Raw genomic sequence first — 23,917 nt, forward strand, 5'->3', positions numbered from 1 at the left:
AAGAAAAAGGAAAGCAAAGAGAAAGCATAAGCTCAAGACACATCAATGTGATTATCAGCCACTAACACAACAGCAGCTAGCTACCCTGTGGGGTTGATGACCAGAACGGCCCTCAGTTAGGAGTCAACTGTGTCAGGTCCCCATCAGACACTGCTGGTGGGAATGTGGGGTGGCACAGCCACTTGAGGAGATAATCTGGCAGTTTGCTATAAAATTACGCATACACTCACTGAATGACCCAGCAATCCCACTCCTGGTATTTACCCAAGACAAATGAAAGCCTATATCCACACAGAGACTTATACATGAAATAGCAGCTTTATTTATAATCGCCCCAAACTGGAAACAACCCAAATGTCCATCAATGGGACATTTTGTCCATCACAAAACATGATACATCTGTACTACGGGATACCACTCAGCAAAAAACATGAACTAGATCCACGCAGCCACATGCATGAATTATGAAAAGCATTATGCGGGGTGAGAGAAGACAAATTTAAAAAGGCTTCATACTGCAGGATTCAGTGAAGCCCACATTCCAGCCAGGGCAACACCATAGTAACAGGTACCAGATCCATGGCTGCTGTGCCTGCAGGTGTGACGAGGAAACTTCCTGGGGTGAGAGGAGGGTTCTCTACTGGACGCTGATGGTGATCTACACAAATGTTTATGTTGGTCAACACTCAGAGAACAGCATACTTAACACTGGGGAATTTTGCTATATGTTAGTTACAGCACAATAAAGCGGATTAGAACAATACTGGGTTCCTGTTCCTCAGTAGACAGTGGTCCATGCAGGCCGTGACCTGGAGAAATCACATGACCTTGCTGTGCCCCGACTGCCCTCTCTGGACGGGGGGGTGCATGCCAGTCCTCAGACCTGAAACTGTTCTCTGATGAAGTCAGAGAATGCGAGTGAACGTGCAGAGCCTGGACTGATGTGAGAATTCAGTAAACGTCCGCCTCTGCTTCCCTCCTCAGTGCAAAGGAGTCACCCTACCGATCCATATGCCTTCCTACTAGCCCCAGGCCAGCCACGCAGCAGAGGCCCCAGTGAAGCTAAAACCCTGGGCAGAGCAGGGGGGCAAAGGCTGGGTCCAGCCAGACAAGGAGGGGGGCCTGTAGCCCGAGTGGGGCCCAGACAGTGGGGGGGAGCCTGACATGGCTGCTCGGGGGCTGGAGGAAGGGAAGCCTGAGGATAGCACAGAGGGGGTGGCAAGTGCAGGGCTGCTGTTGACCGTTGTGCTCCAGGCCAGCCTGGATGGGGCCTTCCAGGCCTCTCATTTCCTCTACCTTAATGAGAGGTCATGTAGCAAGGGCCTGCCCACACTGCATCATCTCCAGTCGCTGGCTTAAACACAGAGCTGAGCTGGAGCAGGACAAAGTCTCCTTTATAACACCCTGTGGCTTGTTCCCTCTGCTGTTTGGACCCTGGGGCTGTGGGACACGGAACACCAGCTCTGGCCACGCCCCATCCCTTCCCACAGGCGCCAGGAGAGCGCATTCCTCTGCCTGGCTTCTGGTTAAAATGCCTTTATCATGATCTTCAGGAGGAACTAGAAACTTCTAGGGGGTGGGGGTCAAACAGAGGACGGATCCACAAGACTTCGAGGAACTATAAAAGGCTTGGAAGCAGACGGTGCCAGTTCGTTGGTGTGTCTCACTTTGCTCCAAAAGTTCCTCCCAGCACAATACGCTCAACAGGCCAAGTCGGGGTTAGTTTTTGGTTCATGAAGAGTGAAGGCCAGAATTTCCTCAAGGCGCCAGAGGAGAGCAGGAACAAGGCACAGAGTGGCCACCAAAGAGTGCCTCCAGGAGACCAACATCACCAGAGGCAGAAGCAAGTGAGTTCTTGGTGGAGAAAGACAAGGGAGACCACTAAGGTTGGTCAACAAAACTAGGCAGGGGCTCAAACAGTGTGTCCCTCAGGTCATGAGCCACTGCCACCAGCCAGAGAGCCTGGTAGCTGACCTGCACATCCTTGCTCCAGGTGGCACCATCTCCGGTAATGTGGGTGTCTCCCCAAGCCCTCCCCCAGCACGTCATCCGATGACAAACAACTCACTTCCCCGGGACCCTCTCATTAGGCTACTGTTCTCTTACACACAAACGCTGGTGCAGGTTCTTTCCAAAAAACCCAGCCCAGTGCATGACATCGGCACTGCTCCCTGAAAGTGCTGGAAAAGAAGGCAAAAATGAAGGAAATCCTGAAGAACAGGCAAAAGAGCAGCAGCCCCGACAGACACGGAAGAGTGAGCATATGGAGAAAGCTGGAGGTAACAATGGCTCACGTATTAGACGCACAGGTATGGTAGGTGGCAAAAAAAAAAAGGGGGGGTGAGGCAGACGGGCAGGCCAGACCCGGGCAGTCCTGCCCAGTCAACAGGGTGAGGAACCCCCTCCGAGCGGCTGACACTCTCAACATCCAACGACGTCAAGGCCGGTAAACACTGAGGCCAATGCAGATAATCAATGCTTGGAGATTTCTGGAGCCTGGTGACAGCAGCCCCGCCAAGATTGAGACAAGAATGGCAAGATATCCGGAGGAATGTGACAATACGGTCCAAAGGTCTCTGGCATTTATAGCTAGCCATTCTGTACTATGGCCTAAATCCAATCTCCAAATGGCCACCCATGTGCAAGGCAACCTGCGGCCAGTCAGCCCACCAGGGAGGCACCCAGTCCCTGAGCGGGGTACCGGGCGCCAGGCACAGGCCCCCACTCTCCTCCCGGAGCCCCAGTGGGTGTTCACACTAACCCACATTGAGTGGCTCCTATTGTTTTACAGACGAGGAATTAAATAGGAGCTTAGAAGAGTTAAGTAGCTTGCCCCAAATCCTACTGCTGGCTCAGGAACAAATGCTTAGTGAATGTTGGCTGGGTGGACAGATGGAAGGATGACTGGAAGGACAGATGGACAAAGGAAAGGCCAGGCTGACAGATGGCTTCAGTGTCATCCTCCTCCTGGGACGACACTTGGACCCTCTAGGCCTGTCAGAGGAAGCAGGGAGAGTGGTGGCAAAGTAAGAGTGGCTGTGCATGAACAGAATGGCGCCAATAAATATCTATGACACCTCTGTGCTGTCGGAAGTGGAGGAAAAATTAAAAAAAAAAAAAAAAAAAGCCACAGGAGACAGAAATGGCCTCTCCATGCGTTTAAGTTTTCAAATTCAGAGAGAAAAGCCTGAGGGGCCCATGGTGGTCATCCCCCGGCCTCAAGGGCTTTCCTCTCGGTATTTGTGGGCTCAAAGTTTTCAGTTAGATGAGAAACAGGACACACCAGCGATCACACCCAGAGCAGGAGAGGCGCCTCACAAAAGCCTTTCCCCCGCATCTAACCCTGCTTTGTTTAAAACAAGATCAGATTCGGCGTCTGCACTTCTACTCGCTGCCTGACAAAAACCAGATGCCAGATGCCTGCCTGCCTGCACTGCACCCCGGCCCCTGCCCTCAGGAATAACGTGAGTCAGCCCGGCCAAGGGAACCCGGCGCTGTAACAAAGAGTGGTCTAGTCCCAGGGCCTAGCTCCACACCCGTGAGCCTTTAAGAGAAGGCACATTATCAATCTCTTGAGAAGAGGAAAGAAAGATTTTTTTTAAAACCCCTCATTCTTAGTCTAATCTGGAGGTCTGGAACTTCTTCCCAGAGCTCCAGGTCTAGCTCCATGGATGATAGAGAAAGCTGGTCACCATTCCCCTGCACAAGCCACTTGACCTTCTAGTACCTGCGGAGACAGCAGCCATCTCCCCGCCACAGCTCCTGAGCAGGGAGCCCCTACCCGGCAAAGCTAGAAGGCCTTGTGGGGCAGATCAAGAAGTGAACTCACCCTCCAAGAACACTAAGACCCCAGAGGCAGGAGAGGCAGCCAGCAAGCTCTAGCCCATTCAACGCAGACCTCTGAGCAAACCATGTAACCCGAAGGGGCGCCTGGGTGGCTCAGTGTGTTGAGTCTGTTTGCGGCTCAGGTCACGATCTCAGGGTCCTGAGATTTCAGGGTCCCGGGATGGAGCCCCATGTCAGGCTCCCTGCTCAGCGCAGAGTCTGCTTCTCCCTCTCCCTGTTCCTGCGAGCTCTCTCTGTCAAATAAATAAATAAAATCTTTTTAAAAATGTAACCTAGGTGGCTCAGTGGTTGAGTGTCTGCCTTTGGCTCAGGGCGTGATCCCGGGGTCTAGGATCAAGTCCCACATTGGGCTCCCTGTGAGAAGCCTGGTTCTCCCTCTGCCTGTGTCTCTGCTTCTATCTCTGTCTCTCTCATGAATAAATAAAATCTTTAAAAAAAAAAAAGTAACCTGAAGACCACATATCAACCTGGATCCTACATAAACAGCAGTTAGCAATGCCACCCTGTTATAGCTGTAGATCTGGCTTCCATGAGGATCGACCACCCAAAGGTGGAGCAATCGAAGTCTTATGCCAGGAGGAGGCCCTTCTCCCCCTGGGGCCACATCCACTGCCCCGGCCCCCTAGCCCCAAGCATGCTCTGGCCTGCAGGTGGATGGGTGGGGGTGCTGGGAAGAAATGCAGGAATACAAGCTCTTAGCTGCCTTTGCCAGGAAATGATACCTGTTATTTCCTCACTCATCTTATTGGTTAAGATTGGTCACATGACCCCACAACACTGCAAATCTGGGGGAGTATGTGCAGATCTGTGTTGTCCCTGTCCCATCATCTTAAACCCTGGCCTCTCATTCCCAAGGCCTAACCCGTATTTTCAGATGACTTTGAGGTCCCATTACTTAGATCTTCCATCATTACCTCAAACCCCAGTGACAAAGACTAGATAGCATCGCCCTAAAAATCAATCCCCTCTTTCAAATTTCCATTTTATGTCATTTCCCAAGCGATCACACTCAAATACTTCCCCTTTCGCCCACATCCAATCAACCCTTCTCTTAGCAGTTATTTTATTCCTCTACAATTTTCCTTTGATAACCTTCTTCCATTTCTTACTGCTTTCAACTCGAATCTCACCACCTATAACTGAATTATTCCACTAGGCTTTTCCTGTCTTCCCTTCTGACCCACCAGGTCCATGGCTGCCACCCCATCTCCTAGCTTCTCCCCTGCTCATGACACTTCCCACTGCCTCAGTCAAGGGTCACTTTCTAATAAGCCTGTAGCTTGAAGTGCTCTAGGATCTACTTGTAGAATTAGGACATAATCTCACTGTTCTCTGACAGTGCCATGTCCACTCCTGTCTCTGCAGGCCTGCTCATGCTGTCCATGGCTCGGAATCCCCTTCTGCTCTTCCCACGCAAATCCTAATCCAACCTCAGGATCCACTCCAAACACAATCTCCTCAAGCTTTGCCCACCAGTGGACTTACCTCTCCTTTTCTGGCTCACCCCCAGGGCTCAGTACTAGCTCTGAATAGTGTGCCTTTTGATGATAAGCTGAGTTGTATTTTTTTTATAAGCATAAATCCTACTTCCTGCTCTTTTGAGGGAGTGTCTACAGGTTGCCTTCAACTATAAGTAGCAGAAAACACCAACTCAACTGGCTGAAACAGTGAAGACTGGAAGTATGGAAGTCAACCTGCTTGGTCTTCAGTGGCTCTGCAATCAAGGACCCTGGTTCCTCCCCTCTGAGGGCTCAACGGGTTTACTTTCCTCATGGTGATACAATGGCTGCCTCATTTCCAAAAATCTAGTCAAAGGAGCTGTCCTTCTTTTGTGTTTCTAAGAGAAGACTTTTTTCCCAGATCCCCACAGTGGACTTCTCTTATCTCACTGGCCAAAACCCTGCCATTCACTCATGTCTATGCTATGACCTTCACGACTGGCTTAGATGGGTCAGCTTTTACTCTGGAGCTAGAAGCACAGTCATTTTTCCTTGAGTAGTACAGGGAGAGAGGCATGACCTTTGAACCAAATCAGGGCTCTGCCATTGAGGAAAGAATAGCTGTGTGTGGGCAACCAACAGTGTCTCCCACAGGCCAGGACCCATGTCACATATTTATGTTCCTAACTTGCCACCCCCATCCTGTGCTGGCACATAAGGATGCTCAAGAATTAGCTGTGGAATTGAGCTGAACTAGAAATTATCCTGTGGGTGTGAGAAAATAGTGAGCATTATAATAGAGTAGCACAATTGGACATTTGTGCAGAGAAGCTGGAAAGAAGGCCAATAAATCCAAACAGATGCAAAAAAAAGTACTTAGCAGAGGAGGTCTGGGACGCTCTGGTCCAAGCCCTTGGCTGGGCCCAACTCCCAGTTCCACAGATAGGGAATAGGCCACAGGCCAGAGGGCTGGGCTTCTCCCAGCAGGGCCCAGCTGGGCTTTCTCCTCAGTTCAACCCTTGCTTCCAATGGGCCAGCGATCTAAGAGATCAGCCCACAACCTGTCAGGCACAAAGGAGGCTCACAATGAGGTCTGTCGGTGCCTAGCAAGTAACCAAGCACTTTGCGGGTACACACAAATCTGCTGAATCAGAGAACACTCGAGGTCTGTGCTGTCAAAGCAAGTGCTCCCATCATGCTGGACTAAAGAGTTGGCCCCTTAGGTTTCCCTGATGGGTCTCTCCTTCCTCATTCCTCTCGGGCCACCCTGCTCAGGTCTTTGTCTTTATCTCAGCTTTCCAGCACACTTTCCTGGATTCTCCAGGCTACTGATAGCCCTCCCACCCCAAGTACACATGTCTCCACCCGAGGCTGGGAAATGTGCCAAGAATTGCATAGAAGATACATGGAACACAAGGCTCTGAAGTCCCGCTGATGGACCATATCTACATCACAGGGTCTGTGAGTTTTAGCTCTTTGAAATTTCAGTGTTCTTTCTCAAATACTGCAGTAGGCATTTCCCTGGCTAAAGCAAACTGTGTTAAATGCAGCGTACTCCAAGAGCTCACTGACTATAATACGTATTCAACATTCAATACATATCGACTGGACAACCATTAAGTTGAACCCTACGACACTGACGATACTCAACTGTTGTTGACCTACAAATGTGGCAAAGTCATACAACTCAACCTAATAGCTCCGTGCCAGGCAACAGGTTAAGGAGCGCCAACCATGGTCAACAACACAGACATAATCCCTGTCCTTATGGAGCTTACAGCCTAATGCATCAGATCATTAATTAAAAAGTAATATACCATCTAGCTTCACTCCTGTAATTAATTAGATGTGTACTTATTTGTATACTGCTTGACTTCTTTGCAAGCCTATAAGCTACACAAGGATTGTTGTCGTTTCCATATAAAACACTGCCAAGCACATAGCAGAACATGCTAGATGTTTGCTAAGCTTGATAACTCATGTTAAAATAGGTAAGTGCAGGTGCTATGGAAGCATGGGGGGGGGTGTATAAGATCAGAAAACTTCAGTAACTTGGAAATCCAGATGTTGCTAATAAGGTTGAATTAGGTCTTTGCAAAATAGGTCTTTATACCATGTATAACCAATCGGCAGCGTACGTACACAGGGCTTCACAGGGACTACTTAAAACACTGTTTTCACGCACAATCCAGTTTTTCAGAAACTCCATTTACATAAACAATTGGTGCACTAATTGCAAATCATTCTTATTTCTCTACTAAAACAGGATCCCCTAAGGATCTTTATTGGGAGCTCTATTAGCCTAGTTTGAGTTACAATATTTACTTAAAAGTAATAACAGTGAAGTCCTTGAAAAATATTTGGTAATTCAAACATTTTACTAAATCAAACTAATCTTTCTCACTAGTCTACGTTGGGAGGGGTTCTATCACCACACCAAGAGGACACCAAAAAGTCTGCACCTATAGGAATGTTCACCAAATTCCTTAGCGGGAGGATACTTCTGACACCAGGGACCCGCAAGGGACCTGAGCTAACCTCAGAGAGGTTACAGAGAGGGGCTGCAAATGGCAAATCGAGAAAGGGCAATTTGAAGAGCGACCGTAATCCAATTAAGTCTAATAAATGACACACATGTGAAGTCACGTTCCAATTATAAGCAGAGACCACATGAACATTTTAGACCCGCACCCCTGCTCTTTTGATTGATCTTGCTGTAACGTCACGACCAATGTCAGCCAACAACACTGACTGGCAGGCCTCTTATCTATCTCGCAGCCTCTCCCTGAGAGCTGGCCCTGGATGTGCTGCGCAGACATCCGTGAGCTTGAATAGTATCTTCAGGTGGGTCTGGCCTCTCATTTTCTGCACCCGCTCCAAGATTTACTAACGCACTGGTCACGTTCACGGAGCATCTTGAACTCTCTTGACCCGGCAAATGATCAGCAGGTCCCCACACCAAAAGCAAACAAAAACCTGTTGCCAGCAAGGAAGACCCCCAGTCTCGCTGAAGGATGCCAAAGTCCCCATCCTGCCTCCTTTGCAGAACCTCGCAAATCTCTCCGATGCAGGCAGGATGATCAGGGGTTGGAGGAGATTATGCTCTGAATGTCTTAAGAGATTAGTTACTTAAAATCCTCCACATGACTTCAGTCATCCCCATTACAGATGACAGAGTAAAAGCCTACTTGATTAAAGCTGAATGCCTATACATTTGCAAAAGGGAAAATATGCAGAAGAAAACAAGAGTCAGATTACTGATGGGCACAGCACCAGCTCCAGGACATTGGGGGCTGCTGAATAAATTATGACAAGGAGGCACATGCAGTAATCACAGATTCACCATAAATACAGCAACCCTCGAGGCTCTCGTATTTACTTACTTTCCCCCAAAGCATAGACTGAATCTGGCCTTGTCTTCAAATGAGGCCTGGCTCTCCCCAAATTCCAAATATGGGAAATTACAGCTCTTCTGTGGCAGGGGTAAAAGTGGGAAGGCAAATGTTTGGATTACGTAATGTTTTAATTTTAAAACAAAGACTACGTATAGCAGAAATTTCTCTTCTGTGAGGGGTGTTCTCCAGCGCTGCCCCTCTCCCCAACCCAGGCCGTGGCAATCTTTAACTCACCTCCGGAACACTTCCCCTTTAAGAGAAGAGGATTGCCCATGAGATCCCTAAGGATTCTCTTCAAATACATTCAAGCCAAGAGGCACATGGGTTCTCAATCTACTTTCTACCTTCCAGAAGTCCACTGGCAGGGAGTTTCTCTGAAGCGTTGGATTCATCCGTGTGACAAGAGTCACAGATGCTGTTCCTACAGCACCCCACACAGCTGGGGACCCCAGCCCCTTCTGACAGAGGGACAGAGGAAAGGCGGGGCAGGGCACTCAGATGTGATCTTGCCTGTCTCATGACAGACTAGAAGACAGATGGCAAAACTGTCCAGCATGCTTTCTTTGGCACTACACCATCAGAAGACCTTAAGAAGTTATTCAGCCCATCATCTCTAACCAGCGTCCTAAAGGGTGGTCTAGTTTCGGGATTAATCTAGGATGACTCTACCTACACAGTCACTCTCTGATAAACTGCCAGATGTGTCCATCTGGGAAGCAGAATTCCCAAGAGACCAGCCAACTCCAAACCAACAGGAAACCACCACGGAGCAAAACTGATGAGGAGCACCAGAAAGGCCTCCAAGAAGTGCTGCTTGCCAGGAGAAGGATGGCCTCGTCCAGCATTTCCAACCTGCCTGGAACCTAAGACTTAGGTGACTGGTTGGAGAAAAGGGAAGTAGCACTGGTGGCATTCAGGAGAAGTGCAGATCAGTGAGTGCTCAGGGGTAGCCCAAGGTGAAGGGACGATGGCACTTGGCGAGATGTAGACTTGGAAGAGCCTGGACCCTGTTGAGCTGTCTCAATGATTTCTGGAACCCAGGCCCACTCTGGAGAGGTCCCTGAGCTGTCCCCATGATAGCCTTCCCCTCCCAAGGCTCCCTGAGGGGGAGCCACTGTGTGGGGGAAGTAGGGAGGCAGAGTATAAGGCAGGAGACACATCTACCTTACGGCCACCACACTTCCCCACACAGAGGGTCCTCCAGAGAAAGCCTGGTGTGGATGCCACCTCCTGTCGAGATGGGAAGTATGTGACTGTTCTAGTTCTCTTTTGTCCTGGCTTCCTAGAAATTTAGAGCGAAGGACGAAATCCCCAGTTCCCAAAGACAGACATTATCCACAGCAGTGAATAAGGATGCTCCACATATCCAGGACTTGGGGATATTCGTGCATTTTCAAGAGAAAGAATTTGCACTCAAGGGGCCACCCACCCCAATCTCCCCCAATCAGTGGTATTCATGTCTTACTCCTTAAAAGGCCCTTCGTCAGGACTGACAGGGTATGTGTAACTCACAGCTGCTAAAGGAGAGCTGAGAACAAACCAGGAGGAAAAGATGTTAAGTAACAGCAAGACAAGACAGACCTTAGGGAAAGAAAAGACTCCCCCATGTCAGAGTGTTTTTAATTTAATTTAATTTTAATTTAATTTAATTAATAATCTTTCTATTTATTAAGATTAAAAATACACATCAGGTGCCTTCTTAAAATGTTTCTCATAATTTTACCTTTTAACTCTTCTTTAAAAGATTTAACCCAACAATCAACTGCTAGGAGCTAGCATTCAAGTATTTGCTGAATGATCCGATGAAAACTTTTTAGGAAAGTATCATAAGTGGTTTGTAGCAGAACAGTGGTCTCCGGGATGGGGAGTGGCAGGTCAAACCCTGATGCTGAAGAAGAGCTGACTATGATATGTGAATCCAACAACCATCCATCCCAAATGGGAATTATTTTTTAAAAAATCAGGACTCAAGGTGAATGATCCAAGAAACCTGCATTTGTTCCCAGGGATTTAAATACAGTCATACTCGTGAACCTGAGAAGTAACCCAACACTTTGAAATGAGCATCTTTTTTTTTTTTTTTTTTTTTTTTACAGATATAGCTGCTTCTGGAGCACTAGAAAAATAAGTGCTCTCTTGTGTTAAGGTCTTACATGTCTGGTAGCCAGCTACCTCAGTGGTTATTCAGTTCACTCTAAATGGAAGAATTATTCGGGAATTGAAAATGCAAGGGAAACTTCTCTCGTTTTTTCTCCTAGTCAGTGAGCAAATAAGAAACTTGACTAAATTAAACCCCAAGCCCAAGATTTATGGTTATCCTCTTAGCAAGTTTTAAATAGGCTTCATTTGAATTCAACATCATTTCAAAATTATAACTAAAACAGTCAACAAAATATGTGTGTACTTAATTTGTTAAATTTATGTGTTTGGGGAGAAAATATTCAGAATAAACAAGTCAATTATTTTCATTAAGTACGTTAAAACGTAAGGGTAGTGTTTATTATGACTCTTGCTCTTGATACAGCAAGACAAAATTATTCCGTGATACAGCTATTGAATGAGGCTCACTACTCCCCAATGATTTCACAAATTACAGTTCCAACTAACTATAAAATAACCAAATCAGTTCTGATATGCCCATAAAATTAAGCCTGGAAAAACAGTGAGGTAAATTACTCTTTTAAAATCAAGTTCTTGAACAATATGTTCTGTATGATTCCATTTATGTCAGAAAAAAAATCTATATTTGTGGGAATATATGCATAGGACTTAAAAAGATCTAGAAGAATATATATTAAACTACGAAGAATATACATCAGACTCAGTAAGGGGCATAGGGCAGAGAGTGGGAACCGTCACATTTTATTCTCTGTACTGTCTGGATTTTTTATTACACAACTATACTCCCGTTACCTCTGTCAACTATTTAAAAATCCAAAACACAAAGCAATTATAAGCTACCTTCTGAAATTGAAACCAATTTCTCATGATCTTCCTCTTACACAACACGTTACCCTAAAGCATTTTGTTGTTTTAAATTATGAGTTGATTCAAATCAAGTCTTCAGTGAAATTTAAGATTGATGCGATTGTTACCTCTAAGAGGTTGTGAAACCTCTCTGAAGTCTTTAAAAAAAAGAAAAGAAAGAGGAGTAGGTTGTTCCTGGACAGGACAGGTGTGGTTTGACCTGCAGCAATGGCTGGTTACTCAGCATCAGGCTCCTGTTGCTCTTCCTACTGCAAGTCCTTCCTGGCAAAGTCAATCAAGGTCACCGACGCAATCACTGAATGGGCAAATACCAAGGTTATCCAAGTGCCAGGAGGCTCTCAACGGATCACGTGGGGTAGGAAAGCTGGCCACCTTAGACTTTTTTTTTAAGATTTTATTTATTTATCCATGAGAGACACGCAGGGAGAGGCACAGACATGGGCAGAGGGAAAAGCAGGCTCCCTGTGGGGAGCCTGATGCAGGACTTGATCCCAGGACCCTGGAATCCCAACCTGAGCCGAAGGCAGATGCTCAACCACTGAGCCACCCAGGTGTCCCCATTTAGACATTTCAAAACACCAAACAATGACACCACTTCCACTAAACTGCAGATCCAGGGCTAAGGTACCTAATAGGCAAAGCCTTGTGTGTCTTTTGGTCATGGGCAATGCAGAGTGCCCGATTAACTCTGCTTTAGAGCTCAACTATAGCACTACATCAAGTGTAAGCGATCATACTGGTTACTACATAGGAAAAACAGATTAATTAGTAATTAATGCTGAAAGAAGATTTCAAACAGATGGGGCCCCTAAGGGAAGGGAAGTACTAAAAGGGAGCCGTGAGAAGGAGGTCAACAGCTTGCCTCAAGACCGGACTCTGTCACCAAGGTGCCCCAAGCTGGGATCCAGCACCCTGAGGGCAGAGATGGTGTTCTCAGAAGTCACCACAAGAAAGGAAGTGTGGACTGTGCTCCAGAGAATAGGAAAGTGGGCATTACAAAAACAGTATTAAATACACAAGAAGAAGGCCCATTTAAGGCAATCCTGAACATGCTCCCCGTACACCAAAGAGTCAGATTTGGGGAAAGAACACACAACTGGTATCAGATTCCTTCCCCACCCCCCCCCACCCCTGTTTTAATAAAAGAAAGGCCTAGGGACCTGAAAATCAAGAAGAGGCCACTGATTTCTTTGAGTTCACAGTTTTGAGTTCACTGCCCTGACGATGTTTTGAAGGTACACGAAAGTTCTTCCCTTAAAAAAAAAAAAAAAATTGTATTTATTTCTTTGAGAAAGAAATGAGAGAGAGAGAGAGAGAGAGAGAGAGAGAGAGAACGAGCAGGGAGAGGGACAGAGGGAAAAGCAGACTCCCCGCTGAGCAGGGAGCCCAATGTGGGACTCAATCCCAGGACCCTGGGGTCATGACCTGAGCCGAAGGCAGATGCTTAACCCACTGAGCCCCCCAGGCACCCACGAAAGCCCTTCCCTTGTTATATTTCACTTCCACTCTGGACCCCCCATCTCCAGGACACCTCCTACCTTCCCTGGCCACTTCAGCGGTCCTCCAGGACACCCACTTACAGGTCTCTGGTACCTTCCTTCTGTCTCAGGCCCAAACACCCAAGACCTCATGCCAACTGACTGCTTCAATTCTTACGGACCAGCAGCTCCAGGGCCCCAGTCCACTGACACTCGGGCTCCTCCACTCCTTGAGAAGCCTTCTCAAATCAGCCCCATGCGCCCAGAGTGGTCTCCACCCTCCACAGTTCTGAAAGGACCTCAACTCTCTTATTACTTCAGAAATGCCGAACATTCTAGCTCTTCCAGAAAGCCTTTCCAGACTGGCCACTCACAAGATATTCCAGCCTCATCCCTCTCCTGGTCAACGTTCCCTCACTGCTCTCACTGGGCTGAAAACAAGAACAAACTTGCCTGGAACCTCCTTCCCCAGAAGACGTCTGTCCTCAGGGGGCATGGCCTAGCCATGTCTTCCTGCCCATTTGCAAAGTGACTTGCCATTTGTTTTACTGCTGGCCTTAGATGATCATCGCTTAGAAGACAAGGGACGGATAGGGTGGCCTCCAGCAAAGCCTGGGTCACTTGGATGGTGCAGGTGGCGGAGACAGGGTTTTCAGGTGGATTTAATTAAAGGGTTAACAGGAGATTAAGCAGAGACTTTGCTTCAACTCTTGTTATCATAAAGCCTGTTATAAAGGTTTTTAAAATACATCTGACCACTTTTCCAGCCTGAGTAGAGTTAATATAATTTAATCTTTGATTTAGGATCTTGCAGTGCCCTGAGGCTCATCATTCTCTTCTGCTACTATAATTATAGATGCGGAAGGTGTACAGACTGGACTGCTGGTGGCCTGGAAGCTAATTTCTAGAATAAATCCTTGCCACCACATCTTCTGATTTTTTGCCTTTCGGAAAGTGGAGTTCAAAAATAAAAACAAAATCCCACTTAATTGAGGGTTCCAGTTACGGGAGGTTCACTGCCATGGTCTTTGTTAAGTGCCCACCACTGTGGCCCACAATTAGTCACTTAATAAAGCGTCTTTGATGAGGGAATTTGGCAACGTGTGCTTTTCTACAAATGTAAGCTTGATTTTGATGCAACCACTCATTTCTTTGAAAATCAGGGGGCATTCACACACAGGTGTCCTAAATTTCCTTAAATTAAAAACCAACCCTTTACGAGGAGTTAGCTGTGCTCACTTTCAAGCAGCAAAGAAACAGGTGTCCAATCATGCCAAATGAAGAGCTCCCGCAGGAACTTAAAAATATTAATCAAGGAGCCATAATGGAGGATGCACAAGGCCAGGGACCATGGGAAGCCAGCAACGGAGCCACTTCATTCAGTTTCCAGGCCACGGCTCAGCGGAAGTCGTCTGCCTGGGCTCTGGGGACCCAGTCTAAGCCCAAATCCCAAACTCATTACAACCTAAGCCAGTTCTGTGCCCTCATCATCCCAGACGAACTGGACCCTAAAGCCACTGACAGTCATTTGTCCAAACCCTAAAGGGCCACTCTACCACCTTTATGATGGCTGTCTCCTCTGCAGGATCAGGATTCTACTGGGAAGAGAATGCTCCCTGCATGGAATCCCTGCCCATTTCTGAAAGCTAATGAAGTCCTCTCACACAGAGCCTTCCCGACAACCACCGCCTACACTGAACTTCACCTTGAACTTCACAGGGGTCCCTGAACAGAATTCAGGAGGTATGTGAGCTTGAATGGGGGGAAAAATTATGCCTTTATTTTCAACTAACCTCTCTGTGAATGTGAACTGTTTGATTATGAATCCAGGCAGCCATCGCGGGCGATGTCTCCAGGACCTGTGACTTTGTCACAACAGAAATCACAAATGCTTTCATATCACATCACAGTTTGACACAGATACCTCAACATACCCTTTCCATGCCTCACTATGCCATAATTAAAATAATTGTCAGATCTGCTGTTAGAGATATTATTATTTAATGCGTTACTGAAAAAGCATATTGCTATGATCACAAATTTGTTTAATATTTTGATGACTGTATTTCAATATAATTGATTTCCTTTGTTAGTCTATATGTTTTCATTTATGCATTTCAAAATGTTATCCAAAGAAAGGGTCCACAGCCTTCAACAGGCTGCCCAAAGAATCTCGGGCACCAAAAAGGCCAAGATCCCTTGTCTGGTGGCATAAAAGGTCACAAGCTCTAGAGCCAAACCTGGACTCAAATCCTGGCTCTGCCAATCTCTAGCACTTGTCCTTCAAGCAAAATGATTTAAATTGTCTGTGCCTTGAGTTTCCTTATCTTGATCAAGGAAGCCAACAGAGAAACCATGTGTTCATTAAAAAATTAACTATACACCTACTGATTTTGTGCCAGGCATAGCGCTGAGCTCTGGAGCTATAGTAGTCAGAACGACAGAGCCGGTCCTTCATCCAGAACGGCTTGCTCTACGAAGTGTCTAGCAGTGACTGGCACATAAGCATTCTGTAGACACTACAGTACAACTGCTAAAACCACAACACTGCTTGTGTAATTATATGCTGATTTATGTTGCTTCCCATTGTAACAACTGGTGGCTCATCTGGCTCATGCCCTCCCAATAAGGCTTCTTAAAAGCCAGGGGCTGGGCCACACACTCCCAGGGGGGCAGCTGGCGAGATGGAAGGAACAGAGGATTTGAACCAAATAATCTTGGCCTCAAAACCCTGTGCTGCCACTTACTAGCTCTGTTGCTCTGCCAGCAATCTGTTGCTGTCCCTCCAAAATCTGTTCTCTCCCCAGAACCCTCAATTTTTCGCTGGACACTCAGAATTAAGGATGATATCTGTCAGCCTCCCTTGCAGCCACGTATTGTCATACACTCAAGTTCTAGCAGACAGAGATGGAAAGCAGAAGAGATGTGTGCAACTTCCCAGAAGTGTCCCCAAATTATGAGATCTTGCCTGTCGCCAATCCTTCATCTCCTTCGTGATGGCTGGGGCTAGCACAGCCATCTTGGACCATGCAATGACCTTGGGAATGGGGGCATGCACATGAGACAAGACATTAGGGGCCTGGGTCCTTACCACTGTGGAGCGCCATATGGAGCTGGTACAGTAGTCTACCCAAGGCAAGCTCTTTAACCTCCCTGGACCTCAACATCTCCATGTACAGAAAGGTGATGATGTGAGTCATCTATCTAGTGGGTATATTTTGAAGACTTAATGAGACAGGGTTCGCTTCACAGCAAAGGCCAGAGCCAGGAGACGTGGTATCATTACTGCTTCTTCTCTTACTGCAATGCAAAATGCAGGAGACTGGGGCGTCTTAACACAGCCCTGGGTGCCCAGTGGGGGCTTAATAATTTGCACAGTTGAAAGGCATCCTGGCCAGTTTAGACCTCCTAACAAGGATTTCCTTCTCCAGCCCCCTGGTCAGATGGTCCCCAGGAGAGAGAAGTGCACCACCTCTGTGACAACTGGTGGGGATGGTGTTTGTTCATCCATAAATCACGATCTTAAGAACTCTTTCCCTGACTGCCCCAAGCAGCTTCCCTTCTGTCTTCTGCCTTTGATCATGAGTCCTGCCTCCGAACTCACTCTCATCAGAACATCAAAGTTCTCCTTCAGTCTCTTTTGGAAGAATCCTCTGGCCTCTTCCATAACTGGGAGGTAAGTGATCACTGCCTCGGTCCCATCCTATTCAAGCAAGAGGACAAATGAAATTCTCTCAGCGGAGAAGATCATCAGCCAGCTACAGATTCTCCTGTGCTGATCCAGAGATGGTCCAACCTCCTGTATCTTTCCTGGCTAACACTTTTAAAGCTCTGTCGTCTTGTCTGCAACATCAGCACGGCCTAGGAGGCATAACTATCTGTGGCTATGTAAAACTGAAATTTGGTTTGTGTGCCTGAAGCTTCTAATCACCTTTCCTGACTGTCCCCTTCCTGTTCTCGTAGACACAAATCCCATTCTGTCTTTCCCACATTGCTGTCATCTTTCCATGTCACTGTCATTCATGCAGGCTGCTGCCAGGCACAGCCACAGCTAGCTCTCCCTCTCTCCTCATTCCCTCCTTTTCACAGGCATGCCACATTCATGCCACAGTCACACCAGCCCCCCTCCCTTTCGTCTTCTGCCCCTCTAGCTCCACCCATTCTCAGCAGTGGAGGCTTTACTACCCTCGTGGCTCAACCAGGCTGGGGCTTAGGATGGCTTTGGAACTGGAACATGGGTGGCCGTGGCAGCCAATGGCTCCCAAGTTGGGTGGGGCACCCAGAGCTGCAAGAGGAAGAAACATGACAGAGTGGTCAATGTGGCTTTGGTAGGACAAAGACAAGGGCAGGAATCAAGGCCCAGACAGGCAGAAAAGGAGGGACCTGATCCAAATCCCAGACACTGGCAAAGGAAGGGAGCAGAAAGCACAAGTCTAAGGACGTGGAGGGAGTTGCAGGCATGTGCGAGATTTACCCTGGATACACCCTGGTGTACCATCATAGGGTCTTTCAACTCCAACTGCCATTTCTGGAGGCTGGCAGCACTTGTCTCAATGCTACTTTACAGAGTACTTATTAGCCTTAGCCTACTTTATACAAACAAAATTTGATTCTGGGTGTGTGACCCACATGAGCATAAAACCTTGGGATTCTGTGCTCTTTGAAATCCACATTACACATTAATTTACATTGCACAGCAAGAATGCTGACGCATGAATCAGCCCACACCAGACTGCAAGCAGGAAATAAGACCCCCCCCCCTTGGGTTGCGCTCCCTCCCCAAACACCTCCTGCTCTCCAAGGTTAGCAGCCAGTAGCAAGACCCCCCTCCCTGCCATGCTGACAGTCACCGGGTGCTGGGAGAAGATGAGATTTCAGCAGTAGAGTGCAAAAAACCAGGGACACCCACACTTCTAAACCTGCCCACCCTCACCCACGTCCAGTCGTCTGCCAGTGCTCCCCTTCCCACCACCTTGATGCTCATTTCTTCCCCGACGCCCCCGTTTATACAGGAGGCTGGCAGTGGAGGGAAGAGCAATGCCAGGACCCAAGCTCCATTCCACAGAGTGGCCCAGAGGGCGAACTGCAGAGGGGACCTGCAGGGGGCCTCACATTTCTAGAGCAGCCCAAAGAGACAAAAGGCACAAATGTCACATATCCTTGCTTTGCCATTGGTGGCTCCTTCTCTGGCCCTGGGCCCCACCCTTCCAGCCGGTCCTCTTTCCCACCTTAGGCATCCCACCGTCCCCAACTCCCCAGGGCTTTCCTTGTTTGTCCTCCGTGAATCCACATGAATCACTAATTACTGATTTAAACCCAGACACTAAATGAATGACAAATACAGTATGAACAAATGCCAGTGGGATATTTAGGAGGGGTGCACAGAGAGCTCTCTGCCTGAACAGACAAGCGACACGAGGAGATGGGGACACCCTCACCTGGGCAGAACACTGATTAACCTGCCACGGGACCCATGTCCACGTGTGCACAAGGGCAGGGAGGGCTGGCATTAATGAATTCACACACTGGTTCTTTCACTTGGAATTACTTAGGAGAGCAGAAAGACTGATGATGCCCGGGTCACCCTCCCAGCGAATCTGGTTTCCTTGGTCTTGGGTTGCTGCCTGGAGACAAGGAATTTTAAAAGCTCCCACAGTGATTCCATCATGCACCCAAGTTTGAGAACCGCCAACTGGACACATTTATTATGTGTTCCAGACATTTTTCAAAACAGTCAAGATGTTTAGGACACCTTAGAGCCTTTCACTGTTAAGACAGCCCTTGGAGGGATCATCCCATCTTACTGAGGTTCACAGAGTGATCACGGTAAGGCTGAGATTCGCGTCGGGTTCTCTAACTCCAAAATCCGTTCTTTCCACCCAACTGTAAACTCCTACAAGGGTACAGACAATGCATGAGTGCAATCTCCACGGCCAGCAGGTCATGAATAAACTCTATAAATGCAAAATATCTAGACTTGAAAATGCAGGCACTACAGGCAGCAGTGATGACCTCTTCCAAATGCAGGGGATGGGACCACACAGAGGTCAGAGCATTTGCTCCTGTGTGAGGTCTGAGGAGGTGGACACAGAGGACGCATCAGATCCTGGCTAGGGAGTTTTTCCTTGACCCAACACGTGTCCTCAGACCCCACATGTATGTAGCTCAACAGCACAGAAAGTAGGTGCAAAGTGGGGGGACCTCGGCAATGGGTACAGAATCCCTAGGACAGGTGTCAAGGGCTTGCCTCTTGGGGCCACTGTTCTTCACTTTGCTCTAAGCCTTCCAGCCTTCTGTAGGGACACCAAAACCAATCCTAACACACCCCTTCCCAAGCAGTTTCCACTCCTCCAGTCTCTCTTCCTCCCAGAACCACGCTCTGAGTTTCCTTGGTGAAGAGGACACAAGGCTGGTATCCTCAAACATTCTTAGCCTACAGACCACTTAGGTAGAGTGATGCATCCCTTCACCACCCTGTCCCACCTCATGCCGACTTCCTCCTCAAAAACAAAAACAAAAACCTGCACCATCATTACCACAACCAACTTTCCCCACAGTAAGAATAATGCTGCCACTTCGAATTAGGAATTAATGCGGACCAACACAGAGGCAAAGACACTGAAGTCTAGAAGCCACATGGAGTCCCTAAACCACCGACATGCAGATGGGGGAATCTCACACCACAAGACCTTTCAAGGACAGCAAATGTTCCTTCTCAAAGACAACAAACAGTATCTCACTGTTCCTCCTGGGTCAGAAACGGGCCTCTTGGTACCCCATTCCAACCTGTGATATACACCGGCTACGTCCTGGTGTCCCCCCAATGCCAAGTGTTGATGGGAAAGAACCACAAGGAATTACAGGAACCAACAGCAGGTTAAACTTTCACATCGATCGCCCTGATAAAGCAGAGCCACTTACCCAGCACAGCCAGACAACTCAGCACTGGTAAAAAGCACTTCATGTCGGCAGCAGAGAGGAGACACAACACAGGACGTTCCCTCTTCTCTGGGCGCTTAATCTCTCATTTCTGGCAATCCACTTAATGGGTCCCGAGGATAGTTTTGGAAACAGAACTGAACTCAAAAAATGAGAAGAGGTTAAAGAGATCAGCAAGATGGGGGTGGGGGGGATGGGCCGCCAGTGGCTTCTGCTGAACTCCCCCTATGCTAAAGGAAGGGTCCAGAACAATTCTGAAGGCCCTCTAGGCTTCTCCCACATCGCGTGCCTTGTGGTTTCCACTGGAATTGTAGACTGCAGTGAGTTAATCCTCCAGGAAAAGGGAAAAAAGAGTCTGAGAAAATCCTTTCATCCACTGATTATACAGAAATGTCCTTGGCTTCCCAGTGAAGGTGTCTGCAAGCTTCCTCATTCAGATTCCCCAAAGGGAACAGGGCAGGTTTGGCCAAAACCTCTGACAGCTAAATCGCCCCGGAATGGCACCGGCTGTTTGGGTCGCTTCATCAAAAAGTCGTCTCCATCCATGTCGGTAGGTCGCGGAGCGGCCACCTGCCCCACACCTGCCCAGGACACACGAAGCGAGCCGGCGTCCAGCAGCCGCGGGAGAAGCGGGTCCCACGGTGCCAGCAACCTCTAAAACAAACAAGCAGAGATGGCTCAAGGGGGAGCAGGCTCCCGGGGCAGGACGCAGGCCGCGCGCTCTGACCTTGGGCAAGCGGCAAGCGGCCAGCGGCCACCGGCCCCCGCCTCAGTTTCCCCGCCCAGAGCAGGGCAGCTGCGGGCGGCCCCAAGGCTCCCGCAATACTTTGCCCACACGCCTCACTCCAGGGAATTCCCTTCGCCTCCCGCCGAGCCGGCCGCCGCGGGCCGCCCCACCCTGCGCGGGGCCCGGCGGGAGGGGCTCGGACGCGAGGCCGCCGCTCCCGGGCCCCGCCCCCGCCCCGCCCCCGCCCCGGAGCTCCGCGCGCGCCGCGTCCCAGGTGGCCCCGCTATTGTTTTACCTTCCCGGGTGTTTATTTTTCGCTGATTGGAAAGAAAAGAGACGGAGGGAGAAGCGAGCCGGGGCTGCGCTTTCCGCTGCCGGGGCGCGCTCGCCGAGCGCTCGCCCGGCCACGGGGAGGGTCTCGGGCCCGACCCCGGCGCGGAGCCGGCCCCGCGCCCGCCGCCGCCCTCCAGCCCCCTGCCCCCGCCCCTGCCCGTGCGCCTGCCCCGGCTCCCGGCCGCCGCCCCTCCGCGCGCCGCCCGCGCTCCCACCGGACGCTGACCTCGCCCCCGGCCCTCTCGCTCCGCGCGTCGGTCCGGCGGCCCGCGGCCCGGGCGCACGCCTCTGGGGACGCGCCGCCTCCTCCAGCTCCCCCAGCAGCCGCCCCGGCAGCCCCGCTCCCGCCCCTCCCGAGGCCCCGCCCCTCCAGCCCGGCCCGCTGCGCCCGGTGCAGCCGCGCGCGGGGCGGGGGCGGGGCCCGGGCGAGAGGCCCCGCCCCGCCCCGCCCCTGCCCCGCCCCCGGAGCCGCGCGGCCCGGCCCCGGGCCTGGGGGGCGGGGCGGGCCGGGCCGGGCCTGGCCGACCGTGGGAGGGGCCGCGGCTCGCTCTCCCCCGCGCACCTGCCGAGGCCAAGAGCCACCCCAGGGCCTGGGCGCCGGGGGCGGGGCCGGGCGGCCCTGAAAGTCAAGCGGGGGGTTCACACGCAGGCTGCCGGGCCGTGGGCAAGAAGCGCAAGGCCCTTCCCAAAGCCCCGCCAAGGCCAGGTGAGCCCCGAAGAGCGCGGCGGGGGAGCGGGTCCTCTCTCCGGCAAGCAAAAACAAAGCCCTTAGCCGACTTGAATCTGTTCCTGTACTGGAACCCCATATCGAGCTGCATTCGAGGGCAGAACTTTCCAGAAGTTGTGGCCGAACTGGATTCCGGACACAGCCTGGGTTCTAACCCTGGTTCTTCCGTGTCCTTGCTGCCGACCTTGGTCCGGTAACTTAACCTCTCTGTACCTTAGTTTCCTCATCTGTTATATGGGGAAATAGGCCGCCCCTACCAAATGGGGTTATGGCACACTTGTGAAGCACCAGAAAGGAGCCTGCCCCGTCTTAAGTCCTCAATACACATAAGATATAATTATTTTGTAAGGAACAGCCCTAGTCAAACAAGTGCACTTTCATCCATTCAATACTTAATGAATACAGGCACATTCTGGGTAGGGAAGATCAAAAGGTAACCAAGGTAGGATATAAGACGGTCCTGCCCGCCTGGAGTTTGCAGTCCAGTGGGGAGACAATAAAACGGGTACGGCAAGAAAAGAACAGAGTGTAGAGGAAGCACACACTAGGAGCCCCACCCTGTGTTGTGGGATTGGGACATGAGGAGGAGGGAATTTGGTCAGATCAGATCAAGTACCAGGAAGGCTTCTTAGAGGAAAGGAAACCTTGGTAGAATCCGAAAGAACAGAAGGAGGCACCAAAGAAAGGAAAGGAGAGAGGGATGGGGTAACAGAGTCCAGACCCTGCATCAATATCCTCTAAAACCTAGAGGGAAGAGAGGGTAGTCCAGGTAGAGGACCAGAAATGTCTGTTGGGCACAAGCTAGGCTGTAAAAAAGTGGCAAGAAAGGCTAGAACCTAGAGGACTTTGTATGGTGTGTCAAGGGGTTTGCACTTTAGCCCAGGATCATGGTGACACCCTGAGGGTTCTGGGCGCCCTGAAGGTTTCAGGTACATCTTTTAGAAAGACCACTCTCGCCTCCTTTTGGAAGATGGATAAGAGGAGAGTTCTACACAAGGTTAGTGAGTGTTGCTGAAAATCCAGACAAGAAATCAAGGTGACCAGGAACCCCAGAAGTAGCAACAGTGAGGGAGAGAAATGAGCAGGTCCCCACAATGTCAGCAGGTAGATTCCACAGAAAGCCAGGGTGAAGGTGAGGAATGGGGCAGAAAAACTCAGCTCAGCTTCCCAAACTGAGATCAAGATACATAAGAAAGATAGGATATATTGAGTTTGAAGATGTCCAAAAAGCAATTCGGGGGCGGGGTGTGGAGTTCAGAGCTCAGAAAGAGACTGTGGGTGTTTAAGATGTTTTTCACCCTGTTGGACGGTACGGTAATGAAAGGATTTCGTGAGGGAAGATACTGATAATTAACTTATTTTAAAAAGTTAGTTACCCCTCCCCGCAGTGTACAAGGCAATGAAGAACATGCTATGGGGGATTGATTAAATAAATAAATAAATAAATAAATAAATAAATAAATAAATAGTCTTATTTGCCCTCACCCCCTCTTCCTTGCCTATAAATTCCTTGCAGGCGGAATCTGCACTTAAATTATCCTTTATTCCAAACATCTCTTGGCATTGTGGTCTGCATATAGTAATTGCACTATGTATACTTCAATTGAATTGAATTGAATTAAATATTTATCAAATATGCCAAATGTTATATGGAAAATCTCTTCTTATATGTTAAATATTACTTCTTTTCCCCAAGACAACCCTGACTCTGGCACCTCTCATTTCTCCTTATCTGCTAGACTGCTTCATTTATTTATTGAGCATATACTGTGTGCCAAGAAAAGTCTCTGCTCTCATGGCAATTATATTCTAGTGGAAAACACAAACAATGAAACAAATAAATGTAGAACATGACATGTGTTCTTAGGAAAAGTGGAAGAAGGAAATTCTGTGTGTATGTGTGTAGGGTGAGGAAGAGTATTCTGTTCTAGGTGGGTGATCAGGGAAGATGACAACTGATTAGAAGGAGTGAATGAGCCGTGGAGATTTCTGGAAGAGCATTCCAAGCTTAGGGAACAGCAGGTGCAATGTCCCTTAACATGCTC

General features: G+C 49.1%; 1 protein-coding gene across 2 annotated transcripts in view; it reads right to left on the bottom strand.

The window, feature by feature from the left end:
• The window catches only part of IGSF3 (immunoglobulin superfamily member 3), a 92,302-nt gene extending 70,849 nt beyond the window's left edge, over positions 1 to 21,453 (bottom strand). For both annotated transcript variants that reach the window (XM_055312337.1, XM_055312335.1), the window contains exons 1-2: positions 21,372 to 21,453; positions 20,068 to 20,739 (exon numbers count right to left, since the gene is read on the bottom strand). In XM_055312337.1, the coding sequence (XP_055168312.1) occupies positions 20,068 to 20,110 (43 nt within the window). In that variant the 5' untranslated portion in view covers positions 20,111 to 20,739; positions 21,372 to 21,453. The remainder of the gene's footprint in view (positions 1 to 20,067; positions 20,740 to 21,371) is intronic.
• Positions 21,454 to 23,917: the final 2,464 nt, after the last annotated feature.

This window comes from Nyctereutes procyonoides, unplaced genomic scaffold, assembly GCF_905146905.1.
Source record: "Nyctereutes procyonoides isolate TBG_1078 unplaced genomic scaffold, NYPRO_anot_genome, whole genome shotgun sequence".
Classification (NCBI taxonomy): domain Eukaryota; kingdom Metazoa; phylum Chordata; class Mammalia; order Carnivora; family Canidae; genus Nyctereutes; species Nyctereutes procyonoides.